Here is a 27,059-nt window from a genome sequence, read left to right as displayed (position 1 = left end):
CTCTTGGTGTTGGCAGCCCTTGGGGAGGAGGAACATGGCTCCTCACCATTGGTTTCACATTCTTCACTTACAGTTAGAACTCCTGGGTGGTGGTTTGGAGGCTTGCTGCCCCTAGGATATATTAAGCCTCAAGAGAGAAATATATTGTATATAGCTAGGGGTCAAATGAGAGATACCCAAAATAAGTCACTGGGTTTAGATTGACCATATGACCACCATACCTGCCTACATATGTGGCTGGCCAGGGAAAGCAGGTTAGATTTCCATGAAGTAAAGTACAGTCAGCTTCAGTGTCAACAATGGCTAACACTCTGTATGTTAGTGGAAGATTAATGAATAATGAGTGAACATAATGCCTCTGCTCTTCCAGGATCCTCCCTAGCCAGGCATCTTAGCTCCACACCTAGGATAGACTTAGCCCTAGAGAGACACACTCGACCCTCATTCTTCCTGAGTCTGTGGGCTCATGACCTACAGGCACTGCCTTAAAGAGAACTGGGTGGTGATAGAAAACAATTTTTCCATCTCCTCCCCTCTCAGTAGGACACTGTTTGCCCCCTGGTCTCACAGATATGGGGGCTCGATCACCCAGGCTATAAATATATATATATAATTTATTATTTATTTATTTATTTATTTATTTATTTATTTATTTATTTATGTTAATGAGCTCATGCGCCAAATCATAAATGGAGCTGAGCTTTCAGTTTCTCTCCTGGCTACCAACTCACACGCCTCAGTTTCTCAGCACAAAGTTTCCTCATAGCCTTCTTTCAACAGTCAAAAGAGCCATAGACTTTTACTTCCTCCATCTTCACTGACGCCTCTTTTGGCAGTGTCTGTCAGGGGAAGATTTTCCTGGAGTTGCAGGACTTCAGTCCATCTCTTCTCTGGTTCTTTTCTTTTCTCTTTTTTTGCCCTACAGTTGCATCCTGATGTGAGGTGTGAGGTTCATGCCCCAATGCAGGAAAAGAGGGGAGGGGGTTCATGGGACATTGAGAGGTTGAAGAGGTTGCTAGGACTCAGAAGTAGATAAGACATACTTTACTCCTTCTAGACAAAGGCTGCTAGGCAGGCTCCCAGGTACACACTGGCATACATGGCCACACACAGGCAGATGGCACACAGACTGCATGGTGACAGACACATAGAAGCAGGCTGCTGAAGGTGGAGACCAAAGCTCAGGCCTCTGGCCTCAAGGCTGTATTTATACAGAATCATACTAAAGTGGCATTCTGCCCAAATCATTTCTATAACAGATTTCTTTACTGTTTACTTTGTTGTCCCAGGACATCCGGGGACAGCCATCTATTAGCTCACTCATTAGAGATCCTTATTGGTGCTATGTTGTCTCAACATAAACTAGTCCTTAAGGCCTTTGGTTCCCTATGCTATCCTCATTATTGTTTTTGTTATTGAAACATAGTTTCAGTGTGTAGCCCTGGCTGGCCTGGAACTCACAGAGAGTTGCCCACCTCTGCCTCCCCAGTACTGGGATTAAATGCATGTACCACCACACTCTATTGCATCCTAATAGTATTTTGAGAGGGTGTCTCTCACTAGTCTGGAGCTCATGGAGTAGTCTAGAGCTGGCTAGCCAATGACTTAGGATTCTGCCTATTGTCTCAACCTCACCAGCATGTGATTATAAACCATCATGTGTGTTCTGGAGATCCATTTCAGGCCCTCATGTTTACATGGCAAGCTCTTTACTGACAAAGCTATTTCTCCAGCCAACCTCACTCACCTCCTTTATTGTTATTGTTATTGTTATTATTTGCAGTGCAAAGAATCAGACCTATGGCTTTACATATGCTAGCGAAGCATTCTATCCCTGGCCTCTCTTTTCAGCTCCTTTGTATATTTTCTCCTTTTGATGCAGGTTATGAGTTTTCTGGGCTTCCTCAAATCCCTCTGTAGCTAAGGAAAATCTTGATTTGTCTATCCTTCTGTATCAGCTTCCTGAATAGCAGGACTTACATGCTTGTACCACAAGGTCTGGTAAGTATAGTGCTCTAAAGAGGAGTGAACCATGATCTGATTTGAGTTAATTTATTTAGAAGAAACATAATTATATCTGGAGAAGCTGGAAAGGAAAAAGCCAGGGCTGGAAGCCCTAGAGATAGTCTAGTCTGGCACTATCAGCACACCATGAAAGATATAGTATGTCCTCTGGAGGTGGGGCTTCCTTGACTGTGGCACACTTGTTCCTTTTTTGACACTCTATGGTGCTGATTTATGATTATAGCCTAAACACAGTATGATTCCATGAATCACAGCATTTCTTTGCCCCATTACTTGAAATTAGTGTGTACACAAGGAACTGTTGGATACATACAGCCTTTAGTGGTTAGAAATTTAGAAAATTAACTGTTTGAGATCTGGTCATTGCACTAATATATTTATGTATTTTCAAAAATATGACCAAAACACCCTTGTTTATAATCACCACATATCACAAATATAGTGTTTTAATTTCTATCTTTTAGGAATATAGGTGTTTTGTATGCAAGTATGTGTAAGTACCCATGGTGTGTACAGTGCCTATGGAGGCTAGAAGAGGCATTAAATCTCCTGGAACTTGAGTTAGATGAGGTTGTGTGTTGCTGGTGCTGGGAACTGAACCCATGTCCTCTGGAAGAGTAGCCAGTGCCCTTAACCGCTGAACCATTTTTCAAGCTCCATGTTTTAATTTCTTTAGGTATTGTCTTAGTTACTTTTCTACTGACATGACAAAATACCATAACCAAGGTAATATATAAAAGAAAGCATTTAATTGGAGCTCACGGTTCCAAGATGGTTAGAGTGTGGCAATAAGCATGGCCGCAGGCAAGCATGAGGCATGGCAATTTGAGCTGAGAGCTCCCATCCTGAGACAACAACCACACATCAAAGAGAAATCAGAGAGGGGTGGTGGTGGAGAGAGCTAACTGGGAATGGTGTGGGCTTTTGAAAGCTCAATGCCAAGCCAGCCCAGTGACACCTCTTCTCCAACAAGGCCACACCTTCGAATCCTTCCAAACAGTTCCACCAACTGGTGCTAAGTAATCAAATACCTGAACCTGTGGGGAACCACTCTCATTCCAACCACCACAAGTATCATCACAATCTCCTCCCTTGAGATTCACTGGTTTCAAGCAACTTTTAGTTTATTATTTTTGAAATATTCTCAATTGATATGGATTGAAACTTAACAGATACATCAGGTTATTTTTGTACTGCTACACATTTCACATTTCCTTTTTCTACCATTAAATTTGATAACTACATTAAGTACCAGGCATTCTCTCTAGTCTCCTCTTTTTTATTTATCAGTATCAGTATTAGTATTATTTTTTTCTTTGATTGTTTTTGATATAGTATCATGTAGCCCAGACTGGCTTCAAACTTATGTCTAGCCCAGGCTAGTCCTGAATTTCAGATCCTCCTGCCTCCTGCTGGGATGACTGGCATGTGCCATGACTGGCTAGCCTCACCTTTTCATGTAATAACTGGGTAGCCTAGCACAAATCAAGTTTTCTTCTCCTGGCATCATTTACCTCACATAAAATGGAGATATCAATTACTGCCTCACATTCGAAGAACAGACACTGGAAAACTTACATGAGACAATGGATGATTCGTTATTGTAGTTTGTACATGAAGTACCCCCTTCCCAAGTGCCTATATTTCCAGAACTCAGGAGTTGGAGACAGGAGGATCAAGAATTCCAGGAAGGAAGAAGTATGTAGGTCACCAGGGCACATCTTTGAAGTGTTTCTCTTGTTCTTGGCTCCTTCCCAGCTCATTCTACTCCCTGGTTCATGTGAAGATAACTTCTTCCAGCCACATCTTTCTGCTGTGGTGCTCTACCTCACTATGTGGCAAGGAATAAAAACCAAGGGAGCCGGTCTTGAACCTCTGAAAGCAGAAGCCCAAAGAATTCTTCCCTCCTTTAAATTGTTCATTTCAGGTATTTTTCCCATGGCAAAAGAAATAGGATTATCAATGAACCAGAAAGGGAAGCAAACTTCTTAACCCATTAAAGAGCTCTATGAAAAAATACATAGTTAATATCAACACTTAGTGATGGAAGGATGAATACCATCACCCCCTCTAACAATGTGGGGGAAAAGGCCAAGAAATCCATTCTCTGCATTTCTGTTCAATATTCTATTGGAAATCCTAGCCAGTTCAACAGTGCAAGAAAAAGAAATGCAAAGACACACAGATTCCAAAGAAAATAAGCTCTGTACAGAGGTACATGTCTTTAATACTAGCACTTTAATCCCAGATGGATCTCTGTTCCAGGCCAGCATGGTCTACACAGTGACAAATGCAAAAAAAAAAAAAAGAAAGAAAAAGAAAGAAAGAAAGAAAGAAAGAAAGAAAGAAAGAAAGAAAGAAAGAAATTAGTTCCTGTTTTACAGTATAAGCCACGCCAGGTTGCACAGATCTGTAATCCAAGTTAGGAGGCTGAGGCAAGGGGACTGTAATTTTACTTGTCTCAAAAACCAAGAAAAAATATTTAGGGCTTGTGGTGATGTTTTGTTTGTATTTTAACAAATAAAGCTTGCCTGAAGATCAGAGGGCAGAGCTAGCCACTAGTTAACAATTAGAGGCCAGACAGCGGTGGCACACACCTTTAATGCCAGCACTAGGGAGGTGAAGACAGGAAGTGATATGGCTGGGAGGAGAGAGGAATATAAGGCAGGAGGAGACAGGAGCTCAGCTGCCCTTTCAGGCTGAGGATTCGGTAGAGGTAAGAACCCTAGTGGCTGGCTGCTCTGCTTCCTCTGATCTTTCAGCTTTCACCTTGTTATCTGACTCATGGTTTTTATTGTTAAGACCAATTAGGATTCGTGCTACAGGGCTTCTGTTTGACCAGAGACAGGTGGATTTCTCTGAATTTGACAGTAGCCTGGTCTACATAGTGAGTTCCAGGCTAACCAGGGCTACATAATGAGACTGTCTTAAAAAAAAAAAAAAAAAAGGAAGGAAGGAAGCAAGAAAGGAAAGGAAGAAAGAAAAAAAACTTTCGAGGCAGGGTACAGTGGCATATGCCTTTAATACTCCCTCTCAGGAGGCAGAGGAAGGCAGCTCTCTGTGAGTTCACTGGGAGGCAGGAAAGGCTGATCTCTGAGTTCAAGGCTATCATGGTCTATGTAACAAGCTGCAGGCCAACCAGGGCTACAGAGCGAGACCCCATCTCAAACAAAAAAATACCTCCCCCAATTTTGGTAGCCGTGTTTAAAAATAATAAAACATTCCCCCCATTCTGGTAGCCATATTTAAAAATAGGTAAAATCATTTTAAACGAAACAAAATAAAAAAATCTTACATTGTTTTATTTATTATTATTTATTGCCTCATAACAAAGAAAGCTATATAAAATCAAAGTACTTGGTTGACAGTCTACCCACCCCCAACCCCCCTTTTTGAGACACGGTTTTATTGTGTAGTCCTGGCTAGCCTGGAATTAGCTATCTAATTCAAGGTGGCTTCAAACTCACAGAGATACACCTGCTTTGGTCATTAGAGTGCTGGGATTAAAGGTGTGCATCTATGCTTGGACCATATGGCCCCGAAATCCTCATACATAGCTCCACCTCCCCTCCCAGCACATCTCTCCAAGCTCTGCTGCCAGAAAAGATGGGGGTGCGAAGGTAATACTATTAAGAATATTTTCGTGCTGGGCATTGGTGGCGCACGCCTTTAATCCCAGCACTCGGGAGGCAGAGCCAGGCGGATCTCTGTGAGTTCGAGGCCCGCCTGGGCTACCAAGTGAGCTCCAGGAAAGGCGCAAAGCTACACAGAGAAACCCTGTCACGAAAAACCAAAAAAAAAACAAAAAAAAAAAAACAAAAAAAAAAACAAGAATATTTTCTTAGCCTGGCAGTGGTGGTGGTGGTGCACGCCTTTAATCCCAGCACTCAGGAGGCAGAGCCAGGAGGATCTCTGTGAGTTCAAGGCCAGCCTGGTCTACAAAGTGAATTCCAGGAAAGGTGCAAAGCTACACAGAGAAACCCTGTCTCAAAAAAAGAAAGAAAGAAAGAAAGAAAACCTAAAAAAAAGTGTATTTTCTGTTTACATTTTAATTACATTCATTTATTTGTTTGTGTGGGGGACATGTGCCATAATAAGGCCAACTTATGGGGGTCTGAGGAGAACTTGTAGGGCAAGTTAGTTCTCTTCTTCCATCAAATTCCGGTCCTAGGCTGGACAGCAATACCTTTACTCACTCACCGAGCCATTTCCCTGGGCATAGTTTGAGTCTTAGAAAATTACCCCCGAAGTGAGACTTCTTGAGGTTGAAATCACGAAGACAGCCAGCTTACACCTCCCCAACCTCGCGCCATCTTGTTGCCACGCCCCCTCTGCCCAGCTGACTGAGGCAGAGCTTGGCACGTGGCTAAAATGGAGGGAAAGTTGGGCCTGTCTCTGGGCAAAGTGCGAGGAATGTGTGATACACACGCATGCGCACTGTGCCTGCTCACCAACAGCCACTGCCACGTGTCGTAGCCGCAGGCTAGCGAGACCCTGTAACAGTTCTTCTGGAAAGCTCTCACCCCGCCCACTCGTCGCTCCGGTTCCTGGTGACTAGTTGGCGCTACAATCGGCTAGTAGTTCTCCTCTCTGTCTGGCTGCCTGTCCCTGAGGCAGCAGTTAAGATGGGGACCAAACTCTGCCTTGCCGTCCCAGGGCTAAGGTGGCTGCTGCGGCTCTGGCTCCTGTTTGCCACCTGTGAGGCTTTCTACTTTCCGGGACTGGTTCCCATCACCTACTGTGAGGAGAGCCATCCCAACTCCCGCTGTCAGGTGAGGAGCCGGGGAAGGAAAAGCCCTAAGGGCACGGACACGGGCCGATCCCATCCCAGGCCCACACTCTGGGCATGGCGCCATACTCCCTCCTGGCTTCTGGCCTCGCAGCGTCTCCACCTGCTCCTAGCCCCTCCTTAGCCCTCCCTTGGCGGTGCCCAGCCCTGTCAGTGCGTTCCCGAGTGCTGGAGGCTCCTTGGTTCACTCCGGCTCCATTCTCTGCCTCCTGCCCAGCCACTCTCCCATTCTGAGGTGTCCTCTTTCCCCCACCACCTCCCTCCTTCCACCTCCCGCCCCAAGCCCGCCCTCTTCTCTCAGCTTCTCCTCCTTCGTCCCCTCCCACTCACCCCTCCCCTCCAGGTCCGGCCAGGCTCCTGCAATCTTTCTGGCACCCTCACTTCTGGGCTCTCACACTTTTCCTGTTCTGATCCTTGCTTGTTCCCTCTGGCCTCCCAGGTCCTTCAAGATGTATAACACTCATTCGTTGTCTACTTCTACAGGCCGGTGATACTGAATTTGCCACGCGGGACATTTAGTCAACTTTCAGGAAATGGAACTGTGGTCTCTATGCCCAAGTCGTTCTTTTCCTCCCCTCTCCTCCTTCCTGCCTCCAGTGCTTTTTCAGTCAGGGTCTGAGCTTGTAGTCCATCCAGGCTTGCCTTGAACTTGGCATCTTTCCAAGTTTGGACTTCACAGATGTGTGCCTCTGTGTTCAACTTTTTATTTATTTATTTTTTTAATTTTGGAGACTTGGTCTCCTGTAGTTTAGGCTGCCATTTCCGTGGTGATCTGAATGTTATCTTAATTTATGGTGGGTTTTTTGTTTGTTTGTTTCTTTTTGGTAAGGTCTCACAGCAGCAGACTGGCCTTGAGGCCTTGAATTGGGCATTTCAGCAAGCACTTGCTGGGAAGACAGGCAGAAAGACATGCTCTGCGATGAGATCTGGTTTTGCTGAGTAACCCAGGCTGATTCCTAACAACAGCATACCGTGCTAGGGTTTCAAACCTGGAGAATGTCACTCATTCTCATTTTCTCCTTTGTCCTTTTTTGTCGGTCTTCTGTTCTGTTCCGTGTGTCCTTTCCTTTTTTTTTTTTTTTTTTGGTTTTTCGAGACAGGGTTTCTTTGTGTAGCTTTGCGCCTTTCCTGGGACTCACTTGGTAGCCCAGGCTGGCCTCGAACTCACAGAGATCCGCCTGGCTCTGCCTCCCGAGTGCTGGGATTAAAGGCGTGCGCCACCACCGCCCGGCCCTTTCCTTCTTTTTTACCTTCTCTTCTACTGTTTCTGTTCCTCATTCAATCCTTTGCTTTTTCCTTTCCCCTTCTCATTCTGTGTTTTTTTTTCTGTTCATTCCCCCGTCACCTCCTTTTCTTCTTTCTCTGTCTTACGCTCTTGCTTCTCTGTTTCAGCCTTTCCTTTTCATTTCTTCATTATTAATTTTTAACCTTAGCCAATGTCTTTCGTTTTTCTGTCTTTGTGTTTGTTTGTCTTTCTTACCCTTCTTTTTTTTTTCTTCCTTGAAACTCTCATTATGTTGTATTCGTCTGAGACAGGGTCTCATGCGTTCCAGGCTAATTTCCAGCTTGCAGTGGAGCCAAGGATGACCTTGGACTCTCTCCTCCAGTGTCTACCTGCCAAGTGATGAGAGTACAGGCATACTCCTGGCCTCTTCTGCTTTCCTCTCACTTTCCTTTTTTCTCTTTCCTGTCTGTATTCCTCCTGCTTTTCCTGTTTTGTTTGGTCTTTCCTTTTTTTCTCTCTCACTCTCTCATTGTATCTATTTCGCTGTCTTTTGGTTTCTGTATTTTCCTTCTTTCTGTTTCCTTTCCTTTCACATTCACCCATTCTTTCTTTTTTCTCCCATTACTTTGTCTTCTCTAATTCTCTTTCCCTCCTACATTTCAACATTTCCTTCTTTTCCCCTTTCACTCTCCTCTCCCTACCCTCTACTGCCTTTTCCCCTCCCTCTTCCCTTCCTCTTTCCAGTTTTCTTTCACCTTCCCTCTTCTCATCCTTCCATCATCTGTCCTCTCTCATGACCTTTCTTTCTTTAACCCCCCCCACCTTTTATTATAGACAGGGTTTCTCTGTGTAGCCCCCGCTATCCTTGAACTCGTTCTGTAGACCAGGCTGGCCTCGAACTCAGAGATCCACCTGCGTCTGACTCCTGAGTGCTGGGATTAAAGGAGTGTGCCACCACCACCCCTCTCTTCTGTCTTGCCCCCACTTTTCTTTTTTTCCCTTTCCTTTTCCTGTCTTGTTACATAGCTGAGTCTGGCCTGATACTTACTATGGAGACCAGGCTGGCCTAGAACTAACTCAGGGGTGATTTTCCTATTTGTTTCTTTCATCTCCTTTTCTTTTTTGTCTTTGCATTTCTCTATTGCTTCTCTTCCTCTGTCATTTATTTTCTTCTTTTCCACTTCTGTTATTTCTATTGCATTTTCTTTCTTCCTTTACCACGGCCTTTCATTTTTCCCCCTTTTCACCTGTTTCTCTACCACTTTTTTTAAAATTTCAATTTCATTTTCTCTCTGGTTTTATTTGCAATGATAACTCCAGTTTTGGGGAATCCAACTCCCTCTTATGTCCTCCTTGGGGCAGGTGCTGCACAGACATACCAGTAGGCAAAACACCCATATATGTAAAATAATAAAATTTAAAGTATTTAAAAAAGCTGGTCAGAGAATTCTAGTATGTGTTTTTCTGAGAAAATATTCAATTGCTTTTTATCTTATTCTGAAAGGGCTTTATAAATTTTCTTTAAAAAGATAAGCGTGGTAGAAGCTGGGTTTGGTGGTTCACAACTGTAATCCCAGCACTTGGCAGGCAGAAGCAGGCAGATCTCTGTGAGTTCAAGGCCAGCCTGGTCAACAAAGTGAGTTCTAGGATAGCCAGGACTACACAGAGAAACCCTGTCTCAAACCCCTTCCCCACAAAAGAATGGTAGAGATACTAATTTTATTCATGCAGAGAACTTAGTTGTCTTAGTTGGGGCTCCTATTGCTGTGATAAAATACTATGGTTATGAACAACGTCAGGAGGAATTTATAACCGTGCAGTTGTAAACTGATGTTAGCATCAATAGGTCAGATTATCTCTTAGTTGTTTTATTATGTGTTTTGGAAAAACTACCTCATTATATTATTAATAATTCCTTTTCTTTCTTTAAGTCATCAATACAAGTGTATGCTGATAAATTTTACTCAGTGGAAACTATATTATCCTATGACTATGACAGGTAAGTGTAGCATATATGTTAAAAACACCTTCAGAGTTATAGCTTGATTTTAAAACAGGAGAAAGCTTCATGTGGAAGTTTTTAGTGAATAGTGATGCTTTGTTTAGTAATGTTCTGTTTTTACATGATCAGTTTCAGTATGACTTAATATTTGGAAAAAAGAAATTATATTATAAAAAAGAGTAAGATGTCATTTGGTGTTACTTTATTTCTACTAAAATCAAGTCTAATATTCATTATAAAGAAAGGAATAAATCTAGGATTACATGATTATTTAAAGTGTATAAAATACCCTGGCTTGTCTTTTGAATGTACAAATCTTTTGCCTTTTAAAATACATAAAAAATTTCTATGTATTTTATTTTTTACTTAAATCATCTTATATTCATAATAATTGAAAAAAATTCTAATTCTTTTCATCTGCTTTTTTATATAGAAATATATGAGGAGGAGTTTGTTCTTTAAACTTGCTTTTTCATTCCAAGACAGGGTTTCTCTGTGTAGTTTTGGTGCCTGTCCTGGATCTTGCTCAGTAGACCAGGCTGGCCTCAAACTCACAGAGATCTGCCTGGCTCTGCCTCCCCAGTGCTGGGATTAAAGGGTGGTGCCACCACCACCTGGCTAAATTTGCTTTTGATCAAAACTAATATTTATGGTTTCTAAATATATTGAGTTAGAATTAATATGGACTTGAAATTGTTGTTATTCTTATTTTTGTGTAATTTGAAATTTAACCCACAAAATATTGTGTTTTTTTAAATTATCATTTCCCATGTTACGAAAAGTCTAGAGCTGTAGAAAGAGCCTTTAAATAATTCATTTAGCAATTACATACTCTAATGAGAAATGTATAGTGAGGCACATAGTTCATAAATCCTAGGTCACAGTTTTATTTGCAGTTGAATGAAAACAAAGAAATAAAAAGGAAAGGAAACATGAATATGACTGCTCCTAGGCTTGGTGGAGGTAGATATGTGGGAGAACATAGGTAGAGGCAGAGACAAGGACATCTGGGAGAGTCCAGAGTGGACGGATCAGACTGAGCTGTTCCACATGGGGAGAGGGGAAAGGGAGAGGGGGGCGAGGGGAACCAGGCACAGCAGTCAGGAGGCCCAAAGGTACAAAGACAGTGGGCAACCAACATAGTTGAATTCTATAGGGGAAGAGTGGTCCAGCCCCTGGGCTGGAGAGTTCTGTAGGGGATAGGCATGCCAGCCAGGAGGGCCCTGTAACAGGTAGGGACTGAAGGATGCTGGGAGAACCTGGCAGCCAGAGTCTGCTTTGATATGTTATATAAGCACCTCAGCCATTTGTCCCAGGTTGGAAACCTAACAGCAGTTTTGTTAATAATAGAGGCTACATGAGTTATGAAGATTGATTTCTTGCTGAGTTTTAAAAATCTTACTGGAACTTCCTCTTTCTTAGCTTTGACTTCTGCCAAGATTCTTTGAAGAAAACACCCTCTGAGACTCTTGGAAAAATCCTATCTGGAGAAGAAATAGTATCATGCCCTTACAAGGTTATTCTGCTGATCTTATTAGTATATCTTATTTTTTGAAAGAACTTTCTCAAAACTATTTAAAATTGAATCTTTGTTTTTAAAGGGAGAGAAAGAAAAAGAGAACCTCATGTTGATAGAGAAATCTGTTAAAATATCTGCAGTCGCTGGGTGCATCCATATAAAGGAGAGACAGAGACAGACAGAGATGTAGAGATGGAGACAGAGATAGGGAGAAAGTGTGTGAGAGAATGTTATTGGGAGTGAAGCCTGGGCATCACATACACTGATCAGGTGCTTTACCATGGAACTTTGGTCCCAGCCTTTTTTTTTTTTTTTTTTTTTTTTTTTTTTTTTTTTTTTTTGAGACAAGTTCTATTGTGTGGCTCAAGTTAGCCTTGGAACATTATATGTAGCCCAGGTTGTCTTATAACTTGGGAGATTCCTCTTGAGAGCTGAGGTTATAGATGTGGCCACCAGATCCAACCTTTTTCTTGTTTTTCTTTTTCTTCTAAAGAGAGTGTCAACAACCTATAGCCCAGATTGTCCTGAAATCCATGGCAATCCTACCTAGCATCATGAGTTCTGCTATTGCAAGTGTGAGCCATACTTCCTAGTTCACATAAGGTTTAATTTCGAGGTGTTTGTTTTTTGTTTTGTTTTTACTTTATAAAGAAAAGCTGTGACTGTATTATACTGTTCATATTTGGGGTAGGGTGATATAAGGAGATGAAACTGGATACCCAATATGCATTTATTTTACCTTCAATATCTTAATGAACAAGAGACTAAGACTATCTCAAAACATCAACAACAATTAAAAGTAAAACAAAACAACAACAACAAAAAAACCCACTAAAAACTAGGGAGAAGAGATAGCTTAGTTCTTAAAATGCTTGCCTCCAAGCTTAACAACTTGAGTTCAGTTCCTGGGATGCACATGATGGAAGGAAAGAACTACAAGTTGTCCTCTGATCTGCCACACATGAACTGTGGCATGTGTGTGCACACACATAACAAACAACTGTAATGAAAAAGAAAAGAGGCCTGCTTAACATTATACTAGTTCTGAAAAGGGCCCTTTGGCTTGCATCACAAAATGGTAGGCATGGGTGTATATTTTCCCTTTTTTAAGGTTACTGGGATTCAATTATGAAGACCTTACTCTAATAACTTAATCTAGTTACTTTCCAAATGGCTCAAATGAAAACACTATAGTCAGAGTAAGTGTTTGACTTTTTAAAATCACTAATATATGACTTCAGGAGTTAAAGTTAATGATAACAAGAATAATAAAAAGAATGATGCTATATTAGTTTGTGGAAATAAATTGTATTTAAACCTTACAATATAATATGGGAAGACAAGTTCTTCCCTTTAGTTCTAAAATGATATTGTGTATGACTAGAGCAATAACAGTTCAAAACTAAAACTGAGAGGAGAATGATGACATATATATATATAAATATATATATTATATTATATATATATGTTATTATATATTATATATATGTCTTTGAAGGAAAATATATATAATATATAATATTATATATATGTCTTTGAAGGAAAAAATGTACCTGTAAGTTCAATTACTTAGTTGGTGACATTTGACTTACAAATTTACCAAATTTCTTAATATTTTCACTTTTTATAGTTTTCTTTTAACAAAGAAGAAACATGTAGAAAAGTTTGTGTGAAATCTTATGCTCCAGAAAATGAAGATCAAATGAACAAGCTGGCTTTTTTGAAGGGAGGAATAAGACAGAATTACTATCATCACTGGTAAGTTTGTTATCTTCTTTTTTACTCTTTCTGAAAGTAATTTTAATAAACATATAAATTATATTCTATTTTTGTGATTTGAGTTTGATTAAAATTGAACTTAAATATGTGTAAGATAACATTTTTGTTGCTTGATATGAAATGCTTGTTAAACCTCTTATTTAAAAACTATTCTTGTCTAGGGTTATTGGTAACACACACGTAATATGGTGTTATGACATGGAAGATGGAGAACACTATTGTGAATCAGGATTTCCCATAGGATGTTTTAATGCCCCAAGTGGCCAATTGAAAGGCCCTTGCCTGATTAATGTAAGTATTGCCAACTTACAGTGAGAGTACAAGAATGCTGCTTCATTTATGTTTTAATTTATATTTTACTCATTTAGAAAACATTAATGGGACACCATCTAGGCTGTGTGCTATGTGTTTGGGGATACAAGAACAAATGTACTTTGTTTTTCTTCTATAGTCTGTCTCTGTCTTTTGCAATTTATAGTCTTTTTTTAATTTTTTTTTATTTTACAATACTATTCAGTTCAGGGAGAGAACAAGGGAATCAATTTATAGTCATAAGTAGAGGAAATATGCTTGTAAAGAAATCAATGCAACAATATATTATATATAGGGAATTGGGACCAGTGGAGGCAGGAAAATATAAGGGTAAACATTTGTAGTCAAGAAATTAATGTGATCAAAAATTTGCAAGTGTGAAATAGCATACTGTAATTGGGAGACTTTGAATAGCTAAGCATGAGTCTGTTGTATAAGCTTAAGATTTACAGCTACAGGAATAAATAAAAAGGAGTTAAACAGAAGCCAACCATATGCTAAGGAAACTATGATTGCATACCAGTGACTGTGCCATCAATGTTGTTGGTTATATCATACTCAGTGATTAATTCTCACAACAGTTATGCTGCTAGAGCACAGAACTGCAGTTTTATAGATGAGAAAGCTGAATCTCAGGAAGACATGTGACTTGACTAGGATCATAACAGTTGGAAAATAGCAGAAGTCATGCCTTAACAAAGACCTTTTATCTTTTTTATTTATTTTTTTAACATGACAAAATAAAATAAAAGATAAAACAAAACCATCACATTGAGGCTGGACGAAGCAACCCAACTTAAGGAAAAGAGCCCCAAGAGCAGGCACAAGAATCAGAGACACACTCATTCACATACTCAGGAGTTCCATAAAAATACTAAGCTGAAAGCTATAATATATATGCAGAGGACCTGGTACAGGCCCATTGTAGGCCGCCCTTACATTCTTTCCACCTCCTCTTCCATGGGGTTCCCTGAGCTCTGGGAGAAGCAGGGAGGGATTTGATGGAGTCATCCTATTTAAAGCTGTGTGTTCCAAGGACTCTCTCTCTCTGTGTAATGTCTGCCTGTGGGCCTCTGTATTTGTTCTCATGTGCCACAGAAGGAAGCTTCTTTAATGATGACTAAGCAAGGCACTAATCTATGAGTATAACAAAATATCATTAGGAATCATTTTATTGATACTTTTTTTTAGACCAGTAGCATTTGGTTTTACTCTAGGTCTCTGGGCTATCTAGTTTCTGGTTCTTGGTCACCCAAGTAGTATTGGGAATGGGCTCCATCTCATGGAGTAGGCCCTTAAGTCAAATCAAGTATTTGTTGACTACTTCCGTAAGTTCTGTGTCACCATTGCCCTCACATATCTTGCAGGCAGGACAGATTGTAGGCCAATGGTTTCGTGGCTGGCTTGGTGTTTATATTTCTCTTTTGGTAGCCTGCAGTGTACTGAGATCCCATGCTTTTGAACTGTGTCTTGTAGTTCTCAAACTATTTTTCTCTTCTTTCTTTTCTTTTAAATGAGAGAGAATCTCATGTAGCCCTAGTTGGTCGTCTTGCTTCTACCTCTTAAGTACTGGAATTACAGGTGCGCACCACCATATGTGGCAGCTTTTAATATATTTCAACAATGGTTAATATATATTTAATATATTTCAACAATGGTTAGGGATAAAGGGGAAGGGTGAGGAAGAGTATAGACTAACACCTCAGTTTCTGGCTTGGTTGTCTAGCTGCTAGTACTCTTGTTTCTTTTTGGTATGAAAAAAGGGTAGTTTTTAGAAAATCTCGTCATTCATGTACTACTATGGGGACTTTTGCCATATCTGATAACACTTGTATTATTTGCCTAGTTTTTACTTTTTTGTTTTGTTTTGTGAGACAGGTTGAACTGGAGTTCACTATGTAGCCCAGGCTAGCTTTGAACTCATGGGGAGTCTCCTGTCTCAGCTTCTTGAGTGCTAGGGTTGCAGGTATGTGCTCCATGTCTGACTTTTGTCTGCTTTTTGAAAATTCACTTTTAAATTCAGATTTATTTAGAACATAAATTACAATATCTTGTGATTTCCAGGTTTAATATACCCCCCAACACACACACACACACACACACACACACACACACACACACACACACACACACACAGAGTGTGTGGTTGACTTTTTTTCTTTTTTTTTTTCTTGAGACAGGGACTCATGTTACTCTCTGGACTATCACAAACTCACTGTGACTCTCTGTAGCTGGAGAGCTTCTCTCCAGGTCCCACTAAGCCCCCCCGCAGTCCCACAACCCACGTATAAAATAATCACTCAGATGCTTATATTACTTTATAAACTGCATGGCCGTGGCAGGCTTTTTGTTATCTACTTCTTCTATCTTAAATTAACCCATTTCTATGAATCTATACCTTGCCATGTGGCTCCTGGCTTACCGGCATCTTCACATGCTGCTTATCATGGTGGCGGCTGGCATTGTCTCTCTGACTCAGCCTTCCTGTTCCCAGAATTCTCCTCTCTCTTTGTCCTGCCTATACTTCCTGCCTGGCCACTCTCCAATCAGTATTTTATTTATACAGAATGATATCCACAGCACCTCCTCTTTTCTTTTTTTTTTCCCAAAAAGGAAGTTTTTAACTTTTACATAGTAAAATTACAGATAACAAAACAATTATCAAGCATGAATTACAGTTACAATATTTAGTCTATTTATAATAACTAGTCTATTTGTATTTGGCAAAATTAAAGAAGATATCCTATCTATCTTATATTTGTGAGTCTAAGGTTTTATATCTAACTTATCTCTTATATAACTAAGGAAAATTGTAACTATCTAGCTTCAACTACATCAGAGACCTCAGAAGGATATAATATTACCTGAGAAACGGGAGAAGGATGCAAGCAACTTTCGGGAGTCTTGCAGGGTAGACAGAGACAGCTGACAGCCTGGACAGTCATCAAAAGTTCTCTTGTAAAGTTGGGGCATCTGTCTTCAGCCCACAGGCGTAGAATCTCTCAGTCATTTTTCTCTGTGTCCTGTAGAATGTCTGGCAGTTTCCTTTGCAAAGAAGGAACCTGAAGGACCATTTCACCAAGCAAAGTTCAGTGGTCACCTTCCTATGGTTCCTGCATGTCCAGTCGATACAGTTTTTAAGCAGTCCAGGCAAGAACAGTTTCTTGCCAAAATGGCTATTTTTGCCAAGGTGAAGATAAACTCAATATGGAGTATTTTTGATGCCCATCCTCCTGTCTGAAGTAAATCAGTGCTGCCAGGAGCAGACATGTCTCTCTGTCCAGAAAGTCTAAATTTTTTAAAATATTTTAAATGCCTTATTCTGTAGGTCTTTGAAGTGTTTGAAGATTACCTGTCTATCTGAAATATATCTATGTATACCTAGAAAACTTAACTAACATGTTACAAGTTTGACTATCATAGAAGACTAATTATCCGTATTTCTTAATTAGCCATTACAATTTAAATGAGTTACATAAACATAATACCTTAAACAAACATAGAAATATACACAAAGTATAACAAAATTAACTTTAAGTTTGTATTAATAAACTAAAATCTATACCAATGTAAAACATTTTAAACAAGTTGTTGCTCTTTGAAATAGGTTTAGCAATTTACCCTTTTATCCTATCATATCTATATCATGTCCCCTTTTCTTCTTTAGAGAGAGATTGTATTTATAATCAACCCATTTTAAATAAAAATATTTATTTTTCTCTGTCCCATACCAGAGGGCTCTTCTGATTTGGAACACAAGAATTTTTTAACCTTTCTTTTAAGCAATATGCCTGAGTTTAGAGAAGGAATGAGCCAATTCCATCTTCAAAGCCAGCTTGGTATATTTGGGAATTTGGGCGTAGCTTTTCTTACTACTTCCTGCTGGAGGGGGGCGCTGTATCTTATGGGGACACAAAGAAAATTTTAGGATCATTGAGTAGTCTGTGAGGGTGTATCATCTGAGCCAGTTGCTTTGAATCTGATCTGAATGTTGGATCATTTGGGCCATGGTGTCACCGGAGACATTTCAGGGGGTCTTGGCTGGTCAAACCTGATGTATCTTAATCTGGAACAAATCCATAGCCTCTGGCTTTCTGTAGAAACAAAAGCAGAACCTCCTTTCCAAAGCAACATATCCTTACATCCAAATTTTGAAGTCAAGGTACCTTTAAAATATACATTTTGGCATAACTCAACATCTTTTGCAATCAAATTTTTTTTTAGTTACGAATATCAAAGAGAACATAATCCAGATTCTCTGTGTGATAGCCATCTTTATGTGGTTTATTTTTTATATTAACTTTATTGCCTCTTTAAAGACTTTATTTTTAAAAACTATCTATTTGTTTATATAACTGTACATATTCCCTTTTCTCTCTCTTTCAAGCCTACGTACGTTTTTACATACATTGTAAACTATTTCATCTGAATCAGTCTTATTGTGAACCTATTGCTTTAAACTGCAGTATTCTAAGACTGAAAGGCGCTGTGCTGTGGCTGCTGGCTCCTCCCAGTTCAGTTTTCCAACATGGCGGTAGTACGTTTTTCCGCCAGCTCTGGGAGCAATCCACTCTCAGAAATAGTGGGTCTATGCTTCTATCAACGCAGCATGTAGCCCAGAAACCTCCTTTTTTGTTTTGTACTAGCAAAGGCTAAATCCACCAGGCAGTATAATGTGCCACTTGCAGAGGCCTCATTCCCGCCATACTGTAGGTTGAGCCCGCACACCAGGAACCCGCCATAGTAGATAGTAGCTTAAACACGCAGGCTGTTTTTTAGCTCCGTTTAGAATCTTTTTTCTCAGGTTTTAGGTGGAAACTCTTGCCAACACATTGGGCACCATTTGTAGCTGGAGAGCTTCTCTCCAGGTTCCACCCCCCCCCACACACACAGTCCCACAACCCATGTATAAAAAAATCATTCAGATGCCTATATTACTTTATAAACTGTATGGCTGTGTCAGGCTTCTTGTTACTACTTCTTCTATCTTAAATTAACCCATTTCTATAAATCTATATCTTGCCACGTGGCTCATGGCTTACTGGCATCTTCACATGCTGCTTGTCATGGTGGTGGCTAACAGTGTTTATCTGACTCAGCCTTCCTGTTCCCAGAATTCTCCTTTCTCCTTGTCCCGCCTATACTTCCTGCCTGGCCACTGGCCAATCAGTCTTTTATTTATACAGGACAATATCCACAGCAACTCTCTATATTGACAGTGAACTCTTGATGATCCTGTTTCTACCTACTAAGTGCTAGGATTATAGGTTTGCCCTACCACCCCCAGATTTTAAGTTATTTTATGTGCATGTGTTTCCCTTTCTATTTTAAGTTTTAATGCTGTATATGTATATAAATATGACTTATATAATCAGAAACACTTTAGGATACTTAATTTTTTTAATGATCTTTCTTTTTAAAATTTTATTTTTTAATTAAAACACTTTTTACATATTTATTTTATTGGTGTTTTGCTTGCATATATGTCTGTGTGACAGTGTCTGATCCCTTGGAACTGGAGTTACAGACAGTTGTAAACTGCCATGTGGGTACTAGGAATTGCACCTGGGTCCTCTGGAAAATCAGCCAGTGCTCTTAATTACTGAGCCATATCTCCAGCTCCTAATTAAAATATTTTAAAATACAATGTATTTTGATTATTTTTCCCTCTCAAAACTCATTCCAGAACCTTCCCATTTCCCTTGCCCATCCTACTTTATGTTCTCCCCTACCAAATGTTTTTTTTTAAAGGATGCTTAAATTTAAGGGTAAGGATTATGAGACAAAAAAATTTGAGAACTATTGAGACACTTAAAACCAAAGTGGCAAAACAGTTGTTTGAGAGGTGATTTTCTTGCTTTTAAATTTATTAAACACATTATATTCCCATGAAATCATTCTAACATGATTTGATTTTAATCACAACCTATGATACTTGATCAAAGCCAAACACAATTTAAGGAAGTACTCAAGTCTAACAATTTAAAAATAAGATTCTTTTTCATTTTTAAGAGGTATTTAAAAAATAACAGAGCAGAGTAGCAAGCTAGAAAGAGACCTAGGTACTTGTGGAAATGTAGATTTATCATAAAGGCAATATATCAGATCAACAAAGAAAATTTTATAAATGGTATTTGTACAAAAAAAGTCTTTGAAAAATTCTGTAGGGGGTCTCCATCAAAATCCTCATACTCACTGGGCCTGTTGGCAAACACCTTTAATCCCAGCACTCAGGAGGCAGAGGCAGGCAGATCTCTGTGAGTTCAAGGCCAGCCTGGTCTACAAAGAGAGTTCTAGGATAGCCAGAGCTGTAACACAGGGAAACCCTGTCTCAAAAAACCAAAACCAAACAACCAAACAACCAAACAAACAAAAACAAAAAAATCCTTGTACTCAAATGCAGTTCAAGTGAATGGAATCTGAATTTGTTTGTTTAAGATAGGGTGTCATATATCCCAGACTGTCCTTCAACTCACTGTGTAGTCAGCCATGACTTTGAACTTATCTTCCTACCTCTCCCCAAGAGGTAGGATTAAAGATGTGTGTCACCATATTAGGTTTATATAATGCTTGGGGTCAAAAGGGCACTTCGTGCATGCTAGGCAAATATTCTACAACTGAGCTGCATCTATAGCCCAAATATAATAATTTTTAAACCACCAGTCATGACCTGTTATTTTCACAGAAACTACTATGGAATGTGCACACTCTCCACCCTGTCTACCATACATAAAATAGATAAAAATCGAATACAATTTTAAAAATCATAATGGTTTAATTATAGAAAACAAAGAATTTTACTAGTTCCTACTATCATTCTTCAGCATGTAAGTACCAAAGTAGTATATCTTTGGATTATACTGTGTTAGAATGTTTGATTATAAAATTTACTGTTTGAGGGTATGGAGATGTGACTCAGCAGAGTACTTGCCTAGCATGAACAAAGCACAGGGTTTGTATTTCCACACTGTACAAAGTAGGTATTGTGGCATATACCTGTAATTCTAGCACTTGAGAGGTAGAAGCAGAAGGACCAGGAGTTCCTTTACTATATAGCAAGTGGGAACCCAGCCTCGGTTACATGAGATACTCTATTGAAAAAATATGTGGTTTGACTTGCTGACTTGAGTTTCAGAAAATAATCCTTTGCATGTCTATTTTATATACCTAATATACTCAAGGTCATGTAAGCATTTCTTGGATGAAAAAAATGGGTCAAATGGGTTGAGAAAGTAGGGCAAGGGAGATGGCTCAGCAGGTGTAAGCCTGATGATCTAAATTGCTACTCTGGAACCCACAGTGGCATGTTAGTAATCCTTGCATTTGTATATTAAGATGGGAGGCAGAGACAGGGAATGTCCCAGAGGCTTGTGAACATCTAGCTCACAAGCTATACACATTGTTATACACAGTATAGCAATAAGAGACTCCTCTTCAAATCAAAGTAGAAAATGAAGGAAAATTAATAGGAGAAAGAGAGGAAGGAAGGAAGGAAACAAAGAAAAAAGAGAAAAGTTTAAAACAAAAACAACTCAGGGTCAAAGGCTAGAGCCAACTTCCACACAGTGTGGCATTTGCATGTTCTCTTGCTTACTCACTCTCACACATATCATACACATCTGCAAAGATAAATGCATTTTTTAAAAGAGTGAACAAAGTTTAATAAGCCCTGTCCTTATCATGTCTAGTGCCTGTAGTTCCAATACACTGGAAAATGAAGCAGGAGAATTGCTACGAGTTTGAGGCTAGCCTTGGCTACTGGCTTAGTTAAGATTTCTATTGCTGTGATGAAATACACCATGTCCAAAAGCAAGTTGAGGAAGAAAAGGGGAGGAAAGGGAGGAAAGGGCTTATTGGGCTTACACTTCTTATCATTGTTCCTCACTAAAGGAAGTCAGGGCAGGAACTCACACAGGGCAGGAAGCTGGCTGGAGTCAGGAGCTCATGCAGAGGCCATGGAGGAATGCTGCTAACTGGTTTGCTTACCCACTTTTTTTTTTTTTTTTTTTGGTTTTTCAATACAGTTTCTTTGTGTAGCCCTGGCTGTCCTGGAACTCACTCTGTAGACCAGGCTGTCCTCAAACTCACAGAGATTGGTCTGCCAATGTCTCTCAAGTGCTGGTATTAAAATTATGCACCACTATTGCCTGGCTTCAGCCTTCTTTCTCTCTTTCTTTCTCTTTCTTTCTTTCTTTCTTTCTTTCTTTCTTTCTTTCTTTCTTTCTTTCTTTCTTTCTTTCTTTCTTTCTTTCTTTCTTTCTTTCTCCTTTTCTTTTTTTGGTTTTATGAGACAGGGTTTCTTTGTGTAGCTTTGCGCCTTTCTTGGATCTTGCTCTGTAGGCCAGGCTGGCCTTGAACTCACAAAGATCTGCCTGCCTCTGCCTCCTGAGTGTTGGGAGTAAAGGCATGCGCCACCCCCATCCCCCCACCCCGGCTTCAACCCTCTTTCTAACAGTGTCAATCTGACTGATAGGTAGGGCAGAGGACAATCCAGGACCAATCTAGCCGGTCTCTCCCTGGGGCTGAGCGGGATGATGAGTGTCAATGGCCCAGGCCCACCCCACCCCCCAGTCTACCAGAGAGAAACACACTGGGCTGGGAGTCTTGTCAAAGCAGGAACTCGCTTTATTGCATCAGGAGAGAACTTATATAGGTTGGGATAATGGTGAGGATAGTGGGCCAATGAGATGATGCCATCTTAGCAGTTACTAGGCAGAGGCGATTCTAGGTCAGGTAGTGCTGAGTCACTTGTATGTGGAAGTCATGTCCCAGGACAGGTCACCAAACTTGAGCTAGGCTCAGGAAGTTACACTGGGCCTCACGTCCGTGCCTTATGGTGCCCAACATTATAGAACCTAAGACTACCATTCACAATGTGCTGGGCCTTACCTCAACAGTCACTAATTAAGAAAATGCCCTATAGGTGGATCTTATAGAGGCATTTTCTCAATTGAGGTTCCCTCCTTTCAGATGACTCTGACTTGTGTCAAGTTGACATAAAACTAGCCAGGACAACCAAATAGGGAGTTTCAGGCTGGCCTGAGTGAAAGAATGAAAAGCGCTGGTTGGTCAGCAGAAAAGTCATGGACCATGGCTACCAGAGTTAGAAAGAGCTTTATCAGAAAAAAAGAGGGGATAGGAGGGAGAAGCCAGGCATGGTGGAGGGAACATAGAGAGGAAACACAGGAAGAGGAGAAGTGCAGAGAGAGAACATGGGGGTACATATGAGGCTTTTTAAGGCAGAGATTGTGTGACCACGTGGCAGTACACAGTTGCCCCTTGATGACATAAGGTGCCAGACAAGACCCCGAGCTGCACATGTACAGAATCCTGACACTGAGCTACAGAGTGAGATCAGCGAGATATTGTTTTAAAAAACAATAAGCAGCCCTGTCCTAACCTACTAATATTATATCACAGCCTACCACTGTGGCCTAATTTTAACTTGAACATATCTGTAGAGACCTGTGAAGACCCACAAAGGTTTCCGAGTGAGATCTGAGCTTGCTTTACCCAGTAGAGCTGCATTAGAGGATTGCTTGATCACGTGCATAATTACTAAGTGATTGGAAAGGGTCTGCACTTGACTGTGCTGGGGGGGAGGCCTTTTGCTCCACCCCTTGACATTCCTATAAATAGCCCTTTAGAAGAGACAGGAAGGGCCAGTGGATAAGATTCCAGACCCTCCCAAGGCTATCCTGTGTTTCTATCTGTTTCTCTCCCCTTTATATTTCTATCTAAATCTCTTATCCCTCACTCCTCAAGAGTACCCTGGGGTAAAATGTGGGAGCCAGTCTCCCAGCTGGTCTCCCACAGAGATCCTGTGTCCAAATAAAGATCACACTCATGGATATTGGGAGTTTGAACTTGACTCTTTTTAGGGGGCATATATTTTTAGGGGACATCTCCAATCCTGAATAAGTTATTGCAAAACTTCCTGCTAAACTCCATGAAAAAATGTTTATTCACCATTTATTCCAATCTCTCTCTCTCTCTCTCTCTCTCTCTCTCTCTCTCTCTCTCTCTCTCTCTCTCTCTCTCTTTCTGTGTGTGTGTGTGTGTGTGTGTGTGTGTGTGTGTGTGTGTGTGTGTGGCGCGCACATGTACATGAATGTATTGTATAGGGGTCAGAGGCTGATATAAGATGGAGATGTCTATCTCATTTGCTCTCCACCTAATGTTTGAGACAGGTTCTAGCACTGAACCCAGAGCTTGCCAATTAGCTAGAATAACTGGCCAGTAAATCCCAGACATCTTTTTTCTCTGCTTCCCCAGGATTGGAAAGATATGTGCTGCTGAATTTAGCTTTATATGTGGGTGCTGGGAGTGGAACTCAGGTTCTCAGGCTTGTTTAGCACACACTTTACTGATTAAGCATCTCCCTGTCCCCTTTTGCAACAAGTTTTCATGTAGCTTTGTCTAACCCCGACATGCTATGTAGCTGAAGTGGCTTTTAACTCACGATATTCCTGCCTTCTCATCTTTTTCTTTTTTTCCCTCTCACTTTTGTTGAAAATAGACTCTTTTCTTATACAATATATCCTGATTACAGTTTCTCTTCTCTCTACTCTTCCCAGTTCCTCCGCACATCCCCTCTCATCCAGATCCACTCCCTTTCTGTCTCTCGTTAGAAAAGAACAGGCTTCTAAGAGATAACCACAAAACATAACACAATGAAATATAATAATAAGATAAAACAAAAACCGTCACATAGAAGTTGGACAAGGCAAGCAAACAAAAGGCAATGAACCCAAGAGAAGGCACAAGAATTAGAGACCCACTAATTCACACACTCAAGAATCCCATGAAAATACTGAACCGGTAGCCATAATATATATGTGGAGGACCTGGTGCAGACCTGTGCAGGCCCTGTGCATGCTTCTTCAGTCTCTGTGAGTTCATATGAACTTTGCTAGGTTGATTTAGAGGACCTTGTTCTCCTGGTGTCCTCCATCCCCTCTGGTTCTTATACTCTCTTTTGCCTCCTCTTCTATGAGATTCCCTGAACTCTAAAGGGAGGGATTTGATGGAGACATCACATTTAGAGTTGAGTTTTCCAAGGTGTCTCTCTGTCTCTGACCCTCCCTCCCTCTCCTCTTCCTCTCTCTGTCTGTCTGTCCCTCTGTCCCTCCCTCCCTCTCCTCTTCCTCTGTCTGTCTGTCTCTGTCTCTGTCTCTGTTTCTCTCTGTTTCTCTCTCTCTCTCTCTCTCTCTCTCTCTCTCTCTCTCTCTCTCTCTCTCTCTCTCTCTCTCTCTCTCTCTCTAATGTCTGGCTGTGGGTCTCTATTTGTTTCCATCTGCTGCAGGAGGAAGCTTCTCTGATGATGAAGTCCAGACTCATGATGTACTTAAACTATGTTGATGACTTATATTTTTTTTTAGAAAGCTCTCCTTCTAGCCCAGACCAGTCTGGAACTGGAGTCAGTTCTCTTGCCTTAGTCTCTCATGTGTTGGGTTTTACAGTCATGAATTACTATCCTGGATATATTGATATTTCACTAGTTAATTTTCATTATTCCATATTCTTGTGTTATTAAAACCTAAAAATGACATACTTTTATGACTATTACAGTTTTACAATATTTCTTTAACAACTATTTAATACTTACAGAGATGACTAATACTTTATTAGGCCAAATACGCATGGTTGCAGTTTTAAACTTATAGAAATGTATTTACTCTTCATATACTCAAATTTATAGCACAGTTTTTCTTTAGAAGAAATTTAGATTTTTTTAAATTTTTGCCTGTGTTTATGTATGTGCACCATGTGTATGTCCGGTGCCTGCAAAGATCAGAAAAGGACATCCGGTCCCTTGGAACTGGAGCAGGTTGTAAAGCACTATGGATATGCTGGGGAGTAAGTCCAGGTCCTCTGCAAGACCAACTGCTGAGTTCTCTCTCCATTTTTTTTTAAGTATTAGTGTAGACAATTTTTTATTCCATTATCAGGTTTTGTATTTTCTAGGAAAAGTTCAAAATTTAAAATTTCTTTTGTCTTTTACAGCCTGAATTCAACAAAAATAATAGTTTGTACCTCTTTAACCATTTTGACATTACTATTACATATCACATGGAAGATGACACAACCAGGAATGTTGCAAAATTGATTAGTTCCAGAGTTGATCCCAAAAGGTAAGTGTGGAGCTTCTTTTTAATTGGTTCTAATGATTTAAAAATGGACTTAAACTGCAGACATTCTCAACTTGACGTTTTTTTTACTTTTAGGACAGCTATGTATACATTACATGATGTATTTTGAAAGCTTAATCATTCTTTTCCTCTGTGTCCACGTGCTAAGAATCTGAGCATCACACAATGTTAGGAAGAATTAAAAAGAAGCATAGATTTATTGGGAGTGTTCTAGCTGCTGTTTTATTATAAAGGGGTTAATATAAATATATTTTTATTTGTTTTTCTTGAGAGGACAGCTTTATTACCAGGAGAGTCTATTAGAAAAGTATCAGGTGAGTGGAAGAATCTGCTAATGATTAGAGCTCTCGCAACAGCTGAATAAGAAGCCTCAAAAATTATTGAGTACTCTATCCCTGGACACATGTAGGGAGAGCCTGGAGACCCAATTTTAAAGAGACAGAACAATTAGAGATCTACCATTGTACCTTGAGCCCTAATAAATGCCCAAAGAATTGTTCGTTTATCTCCATTTGCTGTACCCAGAACTTGGGTAGGTGAATCATACAGGAACCTCTATGCACTTTTCATAATGGCTATACTAATTCAACTGCCATTAGTAGTATATATTAGCAATAACCTTGAATTCCAAGCTTGATGCTTTATACATAGTAGAATCTCATATATCTGGGGATTTACAAATATGATTTCTTCTTCATTTACTTAATATTCTAGCCCTACAGTTAAAGTTACAAGATATTGTATTGAAGAGGGGTGAGGCAAAATAAGAAGAAAGCCATTCTCTGGTAGAATTTATTTTCTTTCTATTTAGGTGAAAGGAGTATTCTGAAGTAGTTTTAGGTAGTATTTAGAGTCCCATTTGTTGGGAACATTTAGAGCAAAAGTATTTTAAATTATGAAGAACTATAGGTGAGTATCATATTTATTCGTGTTATCCCAACATTCCAAGTCAAGAGGCAGAAGCAGGAGAATAGTGAGTTTAAAAAGAGTTCTAAATAAAGAACATAACGGAAAGTTCCCTCCTTTTCTCTTTTATTAGCTATAAACATTTGGATGAAAATCACCTAACTTGCAACGAACCGCCTTTAGAAATTCCTGAAGACAATACAGAGAATTTAAATGTGGTCTACACATATTCTGTAAAATTTGAGGCAAGTGCTCCGTGCTCTCACCTTATTTTTTTAATAGATCAGGCACATAAATAACATGTATTTATATTCAAGCTGACACTTTCATCATTTTAAAGTTGTCGGGAT

At 40.0% G+C, this 27,059-nt stretch overlaps 1 protein-coding gene across 1 annotated transcript in view; it reads left to right on the top strand.

The window, feature by feature from the left end:
* The first annotated feature begins 6,366 nt into the window (after window positions 1-6,366).
* Window positions 6,367-27,059, top strand: part of LOC102925212 (transmembrane 9 superfamily member 2-like) — a 75,931-nt gene continuing 55,238 nt past the window's right edge. The window contains exons 1-7 of the mRNA XM_006991989.4: window positions 6,367-6,797; window positions 9,971-10,038; window positions 11,464-11,557; window positions 13,191-13,318; window positions 13,501-13,630; window positions 25,658-25,785; window positions 26,843-26,954. Of these exons, the coding sequence (XP_006992051.1) occupies window positions 6,651-6,797; window positions 9,971-10,038; window positions 11,464-11,557; window positions 13,191-13,318; window positions 13,501-13,630; window positions 25,658-25,785; window positions 26,843-26,954 (807 nt within the window). The 5' untranslated portion in view covers window positions 6,367-6,650. The remainder of the gene's footprint in view (window positions 6,798-9,970; window positions 10,039-11,463; window positions 11,558-13,190; window positions 13,319-13,500; window positions 13,631-25,657; window positions 25,786-26,842; window positions 26,955-27,059) is intronic.

The sequence above is a fragment of the Peromyscus maniculatus genome, chromosome X (genome assembly GCF_049852395.1).
Source record: "Peromyscus maniculatus bairdii isolate BWxNUB_F1_BW_parent chromosome X, HU_Pman_BW_mat_3.1, whole genome shotgun sequence".
In the NCBI taxonomy this organism is placed as follows: domain Eukaryota; kingdom Metazoa; phylum Chordata; class Mammalia; order Rodentia; family Cricetidae; genus Peromyscus; species Peromyscus maniculatus.
The sequence above is the reverse complement of the archived record's forward strand: the minus strand, read 5'-3'. Positions and strand labels throughout refer to the sequence as shown.